Raw genomic sequence first — 8,134 nt, 5'->3', positions numbered from 1 at the left:
GCAAACATTGTAGCTTTCAAACAAAACAATTGCATTTGTTCCAGAAAACATATGTATATATATTAATATATATTAATCTGTATGTTAATGAAATATTGAAGAAATGTAAATGTACTTTTTTATGAATTAAAAGAAATGGAAAATAACAAAAAGATATTGATTTTTAACTTAAATAAAATTAAAAAATATAAATAAATGTAAAATATAAGATGCGTTGGTGGTTTCACTGTATTTCCACCAACATTCTCCCCCCTAAAGAACGGATGTTCTTAAGTCTGATGAATATAGTCCAGATTGGCCTACCGTTGGGAGTACTTTAGTCGAGCTTCGCTCCGCTTTGCTCCGACTCACAGCGCTGTGGTGTAGGCTCCATTCGTGGACATATGGCAGAGTAGATTATTGATGAAATTAGAAAATTATTATTGTTGATGATGTTGAAAATCATGGTGATTATAATTAATGCTAGTGGTATGACTGTGACTATGACACGAGATGATTTAGTGATTATCAGTTGATGTGATTGTTAGCTGGAAGAAAAGATATTTTAGAAATAGGTCTTTTTAAGATTTTGTTTTTAGTAGAAACTGATACAACCCTTGTTCTACCATCTGCTCCAGGATGGATTTCCTCAAATTCGGCCAAGTAGCCACTGTCCTGGTCCAATGCGTCATCGGCAACCAATACTAAGTCTCCGACTTTAGCATTCTCACTTTGCTTCAACCATTTGGGTCGCGATTGGAGACGGTTGAGGTACTCACTACGCCAGCGTTTCAAAAAATGTTGCTTAATTTTTTCAATACATTTCCATCTAGATAGCCGGTTTATATTAACGTCAAGCAACGTCTCATCTTGGATGCAATTTGTTGGCTCGCCAATCAGAAAATGAGCTGGGGTAAGTGCATCAAAGTCAGCTGGGTCCGGTGATAGTGGGCATAGTGGCCGGGAGTTCAGGCAACTTTCGATTTGGCACAACAATGTGGACAATTCTTCAAAACTAAGAAGTCTGTCATGTACCACTCGTTTTAAATGATATTTGACAGATTTTACGCCAGCTTCCCATAATCCTCCAAAATTAGGAGAAGCTGGCGGAATAAAATGCCAAGTCGTACCATCATTATTTAGCGCATGTCGTAGCTCTTCTGGTAAAGATTTCTCTGACCTATTGTGGAGCACTTGTAGTTCTTTTGATGCTCCTACGAAGTTGGTACCACAATCCGAGTATATATCTGTGCAGGCACCTCGGCGTGACACAAATCTTTTAGAAGCAGCCAGAAAAGCGCTAGTGCTCAAATCGGAGACTGCTTCCAAATGAAGGGCTTTCGTAACCATGCAAACAAACAGGCAAATATATCCTTTTCTAACAACAGCAGATCTGATTGTGGATGTTTTTAACATAATGGGGCCTGCAAAGTCCACCCCACTATGTTTGAAAGGTCTAGTGGCGTTCAAGCGAACAGAAGGCAAATTACCCATTATTTGTTGAGCAGTTTTTGCAGATTGTCGGAAGCACCTCATACATTTGTGGATAATTGACTTTGCCAACTGGTTACCAGATAAGATCCAGTACCTGCGGTTAACATATGACATTGTCAACGTAATTCCACCATGTAGAGTCTTTTCGTGCGAATCTGTGATTATTAGTTTAGACAGAGGATAATTTTTCGACAAAATAATGGGGTGCTTAATATAATACGCAAAAGTAGAGTTCTGTAGCCTGCCACCAACCCGTATCAGACCATGTCTATCAAGAAAGGGCATGAGTTTCAGTAATGAACTATTCCTAATAGCACGATTGTTAGATAGCTCTTCAATTTCGATAGGAAAATCAATTTTTTGAGCAACTTTCAAAATTCTGTAAAGTGCATCATTTATCTCAGTGGAGGTTAAAATGCCTGTGCGCCTCGCATCAGGCTTTTTACAATTATATATGAATCGATAGCATAATGATAAGCTACGAATCAAATTGTTAAATTTCGAGTATCTCAAGAAAATTTCAGGATATGTTTTTTCGCTCAAAGCATGAGTCGAAATCTTCGTCCTCTGTTCCTCGATAGTATCAAATTGAGGTAAATTACGAGGCCACGAATCCGTAGATTCTTTCAAAAATTTTGGGCCAAACCACCAAGTGTCATTATTCAATAGATCCGTGCCAGAAATTCCCCGTGATGCACAGTCAGCGGGATTAAGTGATGTTGGTACATATCTCCATTGAAAAGGGTCGCTAAGTCTCTGAATGTCTGCTACGACGGAGGCTTTCTGAGTCAGCTCAAAACTGTTGAGCTATCGCTCCAAAAGTAAGTGGTCTCTATAGGCAAATTTTTCAGTGACTCCTTAACATTCTGAGCCAATAATGCTAAAAGCCTAGCAGCACATAGTTCGAGACGTGGTATCGAAACTGTCTTAACTGGTGCAACTTTTGACTTTGCCTGCAAAATAGAAACTCGAATACCACATGGTGTCAAAATTCGTGCATAAACTACTGCCGCATATGCCACAGAAGAAGCATCACAAAAACAATGGAGCTCCATGGCAGAATTTGGAGACCAGCCAATCCACCTTGGGATTTGAGGTTTGATAAATCTTTTAGTGAAGATCGATGATTTATCCAATCCTCCTCAATATCATCCGGAATCTTAGAATCCCAATCAATGCTATCCTCCCAGAGCCTCTTGAATATAGTCTTCGAGACAACTGTAGACGGAGTCAATAGCCCCAGAGGGTCGTAAATTCTCGCCGACTCTGAAAGAATAGATCTTTTCGAGAAAGAGTATCGCTCATCAAAGTTAACTCTGATCGAAAATGTGTCATCGTTGGTATTCCATTGAATACCTAAGGTTTTGACAACATTGTTGTTTCGATCGAAGTCAATGGAAATCGATGGATCCCTACAATCAATGGGTATTCCAGCAAGAAGCTCTTGTGAATTTGTAACCCATTTTCGTAAATTGCAGCCACCTTTATTCAACAGGGCACACAAATCCTTTTGTAATTTACTTGCATCTGAGAGATTATCAGACCCTGAAATAATGTCGTCAACGTATGACTCTGACTTTAAAACCTCAGCAGCGCTTGGAAAATAGGATTTGTAATCCTCAGCAAGTTTTTGTAAAACACGAATAGCCAAATATGGTGCACTGGTGGTACCATAAGTGACCGTATTCAACTCGAAAATTGACATCTCTTCAAAAGGATTTTCTCGCCATAATATCTGCTGATATTTTCGATGTTATGGATGGACATCGATTTGGCGGAACATCTTTTCTATGTCCGCTCCAAAGGCAATCTTATGTCTACGCCATTTTGTAAAAATGGAGGAGATATCATTTTGAAGAGCAGGTCCAGCGGCAAGCTCCTCATTGAGTGACTTGTGGCCTTGGCCGTGACTACTGCCATCAAACACTACGCGGAGTTTAGTGGTAGTACTCTGCTCCTTAAAAATACCATGATGCGGTAAAAAATATGAGTCTCGACGGACATGATCAGGATAATGACCAATTCTAGTCATATGACCTAATGACTCGTATTCACTCATAAAGCTTTTATAACTCTGAGCGAATTCTGGTCTTCTGGAAAATGAAATTTCCAACTGACGCAATCGTCTAAATGCATTCAAAACATTGTTTTGAATTTTCGGACTTGAACCATCAGATAGAGTGGATTTAAATGGCAATTTCACCATATAACGTCCAGTTTCAGTCTGATTTGTGGTATCAACAAAATAAGATTCACAAGCGAATTCCTCATTTGACATGTATCTATCGGAGCATATTTCCTCCTGTTCCCAGAAAGAACGTAATATGGCGTCCAAATTGACATTATGTATATGAAGCCTATGAGTAGATAAGCTTTTATCGGATCCAGAAAATACCCATCCGAAGTGAGTATTTTGGAAAAACATACCATTATGTTCGAAAGACTGGGACGGAATTTTCACCTCGGAACACACATCTGAACCGAGAATTAAATCAATTGGATCAGAATCCGCCAAATCATCCTCACTGATGTCAGGCATTGAAATGCTCTTCGTATAGGCATCAGGTGTATACGAAGATAACTTGGTAAGGACCAGAGCAGTACATGAAAGTACTGGTCTGTTTCCCCTTGAAAACAATTCAATGTCCACCATAAACTTAGAGACACTCCCATTACCATCACCTATACCCACCACATTGCAGTGGGATCTGGTCCTCCTAAGGCCCATCAGCTGTACCGCCGAATCAGAAATCAAACATCCCTGAGAGCCGGGATCTAAAAAGTGCTCTTAAAGGAAACACCCAGAAAAAAGTGACCCCTCTTTAAGTTAAAATGAACTCATTGTGAAGAAAGTTGAACTTCGTATAGCGCCAAAGACATTTTTATTTGTTTGAACGATGTGATTTTCGTAGAAATTAGGAATAATGCATTCCATATATTAGTTAACATTTTCCTATATTTATATACCACTATACTACAAAATGAAAAAATTTAACTAATTTGAATTCATATATGGAATGATTTTATTGAAATTTTTTCATTCATTTCGACAAATCTTACACATTTGTGGTAAAACTTTTACTTCATAATTAGAACTGCTTACCTTCGTTTTTAAATACAATTTTATTTATTTCTATAAGAAATTTTATCTTCAATAAAAGACATGTTTTATTAATATATTGAATATATTTATTAAGAAACAACAGCATCGAATCTATTTGAAATATTAGTTTATTATTCCACTATTTCCAATTTCCGTGTGATATTATCAACTGTAAAACGCACTTTTTCTTCTTGTACTTTTCACTTTTAATAAGTTGCTGCCTAACGATTTTGTCCTCCTTTTACAATTTCAATACCTACAAATATAAAAAATCATAAAACATTTTTGTTGCAAAAGGTTAGCGTCACTGAATATTACCTGATAATTGAAGATTCCAAAATGAAGACAAATGAAAGGGTTGTTATTCTGCTGGTGTTTTCTTTCTTTATACACTATCACGAACATTGATAGATTTATTTAAAAAAACGAAAATTTTTCTCACTAATTTAAAATAACAAATATTTTATATATTTTATTTGTTATTTATTATATTATTTTACCATATTATTTTTTAACAATCTCTCCGAAACAACGCGATTCCAACTAAAAAACAACCGACGCGCAAATATATCGATTACACCCACGCGCAAACACATCGATTACGATGACAGGTATCGATTACAGGTAGACAATAGAAATTTAGGAAAATTTCCTATATTCTAACAAGTGTGTTTCCTTAAGTTTTGAAAGGATTGCATACTTCTTAGTACGAATGAACTAAAATATTTTTCTATGCCAAGTGTTGTTCGTATGTATGAAAAACTTTCTATTATAAAGGAAGTCGCAATTATCATTTTATAAGAAATTTTACTAATTTTGAGGAAACTTGGTTTTAGTTCGGTTTTTGTTTATTTTTACGAATGCTTTGTTATCGGTGAATAAAATTTTCTTTTTCAGTAGTAAATTCTTATACCCAGCGAAGAAAATAGTATGAGTAAAATTCCATGCCTTATTCTAGTTAATGAACTATTCCTAACTGCTTACAGTTTAGGAGTTTTTTACTGAAACGAGTAAATTTTATTATTTTTCACAAAAATTTACCTTAATGGAAATAAAATGGATAAACTATATTGATGAAAATTTTTTCCTTTAGTTTCAAAGGCACTTTTTTCTGGGTGAATGTGCCACGATTCGTGCAAACATGCAATCGTATCGTGTACAATAAAACTGATCGGACCATATTCGCGTTAAGCGCCGTAAATTGATTCGGAGAATTCGTATCAGAATTTGAGGTAGATGAAACCAAAGGTTCCGATGAAAAAACCTGTCCCAATGAACCATCAGTATGTAAAACAGAATGGTGCTTTTGTTTGCAAATAATGCAACGAAAAGGGGAACCACAATTGTTTTGGTCATGTCCAACCAAAAGACAATTGCGGCAAATTAATTTATTGGACAGAAATTTCTTTCTGCCATGCACAGATAATGCTAAAAATTTATAGCATTTTGAAATAGAATGTGACTTTTCACAATAAATACACTCAGTCGAAGTCTGTTTCGAAATTTTCCCAGTGTGGCAAGAAGTCTTTTTGAACGAGTGAGAATTCTTTGTGGATTTTGAACATTTCGATTGAGACTTCGAAGCTGACGGGGAGGAAAACTCATTTCCCAAAGATTCCAAAGTACGGAATGTTCTATCAAGAAATGTAAATAACTCATTACGAGAAGGCAAATTGGTACTCGATTTCAAAGAATTTTCCCATTCTTTCCTTGTCTGCAAGTCAAGTTTTTGCAATGAACAAGAATCGGATCCCAATTGGAAGTGTCTATGTCCAAATTCCCCAAAGAGGAAAGACATTCCCTAGCGAAATCCAGCAAAACCCTAATTGACTGACAACCCCATCGGATTTCGGTATATTAAAAAGTTTGGAAACTAAATTCCCAACAAGCATTCTCCTGTTATGGTATCTAGATTCCAAAATTTCCCATGCCGAGTAGTAATTGGCTTCAGTGACCGGGATGGTCTTAATAAGGTTAGAGGCTTCGCCTGAAAGTGTTCCCTTCAAATAATAAAATTTCTGAACCCTATTTAGCGATTCATTGTTGTGGACCAAGGAACAATACATGTCGCGAAATGGTACCCATTCAACGTATTCTCCAGAAAATTTCGGTAAATTAATTTTTGGCAAACGTGAATCAGAAATAATAGCGGCATCAGTACGATTACTAGGGGAAGCAAAAGTGCTCGCCAATGGAGAATTAGTTATCGAATTTTCCGGTAAAGCGTCAATAATTCGACCTTTAAATTCCAAATATTTTTCCGTAAAATCGAAATAAAAATCTTCCTTCAAATAAGGAACATCGTCCACGTTTAGCGACGTATCGCGAATTACACCCACAATTTTATCATGCTGGTCCTCAAATTTATTGAAAATTTCGTCAACTCGTTGTGCTAACGTGTTCAAATAACCATGAGTTTTCTCGCTTTTTGCCTTCTTTTCAAATCGTTTTGCATATTTCTCAAGCAATTGCAATGTGTCCCTTTGATTAATTATTAAAACTTCGAGCGAACTCATAATTATTTATTTAACGTGCACAAATTTTCCAATAAATTCACTTGGTCACACAACAAATTTTCACTAAATAATCTTACACGTGTTGGAATCCTAGCCAATGAGTTATCAAAAAGAAAAATGGAACGAGTTTCCCGGGTTTCGGCACCAAATAATTATGTCAAAGTATTTTGTTTCCAGAAAATAAAACCGATAAAAAACCTTCAATTCCCAATGTCCAAGAAAAGAAAAAAAATTCATCAAAATTCAATGAATTTTGGTCACAAATTTATTTCATTCATGTGTATACATGTAGGTATATACATATGTTTAAGAACAAATTTGCTGAAATGAAAAGAAAAGAAATTGTTAGTTTTTAAAGCTACTTAGCGCTGCTGGTTGTTGTCAGCAAACAATGTTGGATGAAACCATGTTGCAATAATTTAAATTGAGTCAAAACTCTACGAACCGCTATAAAAAATATTGAAATATAAAAAAATATTGAAACATTAATCCAAAAAGCAACAACAATTTAAGCACAAGTCCATTCAATGCATGCAAAAATTGTTCGTATGCATGAATGCACTGAGAGCAACAATGTTCGATCAAACCGTTTGATCGAATATTCGGATGTAGATGACTGATACTTAGCTGTATGGAGCAACGTTCGTAGTGTGTTAATACTAGGATACTTATCCTCTATAAGTTTTAACTTCCCTTTATGGGAGTATTTTGCATGCAGTTTATGTTTATTTGGCAAAATAATACCTCCGTTCTATTTGATTATGAATATCTTAGTTGCATAGTGTACAAATATATGCTAAAATCATTTATCTTCAAAAAACAAAAAAAAAAACACTTGATCCCTTTTCTTCGTAATAAAACACATGATACCCATACTTATACACTTTTCTATTTGGTTTCTCATTTTGGGGTCAAAAATTGGAAATCAATTTACACTTATTATTTCTCGTCCGTGAGAGAACAAATAAGATTAGAGCAAACACTATACAGTCCATTACCTAGCTTCAAAGGGAGCCCCATTCTCATTTCTACCAGCTGTCAT

General features: G+C 35.8%; 2 protein-coding genes across 2 annotated transcripts; both read right to left on the bottom strand.

Moving 5' to 3' along the window:
• Positions 1–497: 497 nt before the first annotated feature.
• Positions 498–3,178, bottom strand: LOC142230918 (uncharacterized). The gene is made up of 3 exons (XM_075301536.1): positions 2,510–3,178; positions 595–1,911; positions 498–527 (listed from the first exon to the last, which is right to left on the bottom strand). The coding sequence occupies exons 1-3, from the start codon at positions 3,176–3,178 to the stop codon at positions 498–500; spliced, it is 2,016 nt and encodes a 671-aa protein (XP_075157651.1).
• A 48-nt stretch (positions 3,179–3,226) lies between these two features.
• Positions 3,227–4,201, bottom strand: LOC142230917 (uncharacterized). Its single transcript, XM_075301535.1, has one exon. The coding sequence runs from the start codon at positions 4,199–4,201 to the stop codon at positions 3,227–3,229; it is 975 nt and encodes a 324-aa protein (XP_075157650.1).
• Between the last annotated feature and the right edge of the window lie 3,933 nt (positions 4,202–8,134).

Source organism: Haematobia irritans, chromosome 3 (genome assembly GCF_050003625.1).
Source record: "Haematobia irritans isolate KBUSLIRL chromosome 3, ASM5000362v1, whole genome shotgun sequence".
Taxonomy (NCBI): Eukaryota; Metazoa; Arthropoda; class Insecta; order Diptera; family Muscidae; genus Haematobia; species Haematobia irritans.
This window is presented reverse-complemented; position numbering and strand designations above follow the sequence as displayed.

Bases quoted from the DNA above. Each gene is read 5' to 3' on its own strand.
- LOC142230918 (XM_075301536.1), bottom strand. From the start codon at position 3,178: ATGTCAATTTTCGAGTTGAATACGGTCACTTATGGTACCACCAGTGCA. The intron at 1,912-2,509 runs GTGATGCTTCTT...AATTGTAAAAAG, and splicing joins CATGGAGCTCCATTGTTTTT to CCTGATGCGAGGCGCACAGG. The intron at 528-594 runs GTTGTATCAGTT...CTTTTCTTCCAG, and splicing joins GAGCAGATGGTAGAACAAGG to CTAACAATCACATCAACTGA.
- LOC142230917 (XM_075301535.1), bottom strand. From the start codon at position 4,201: ATGGGCCTTAGGAGGACCAGATCCCACTGCAATGTGGTGGGTATAGGT.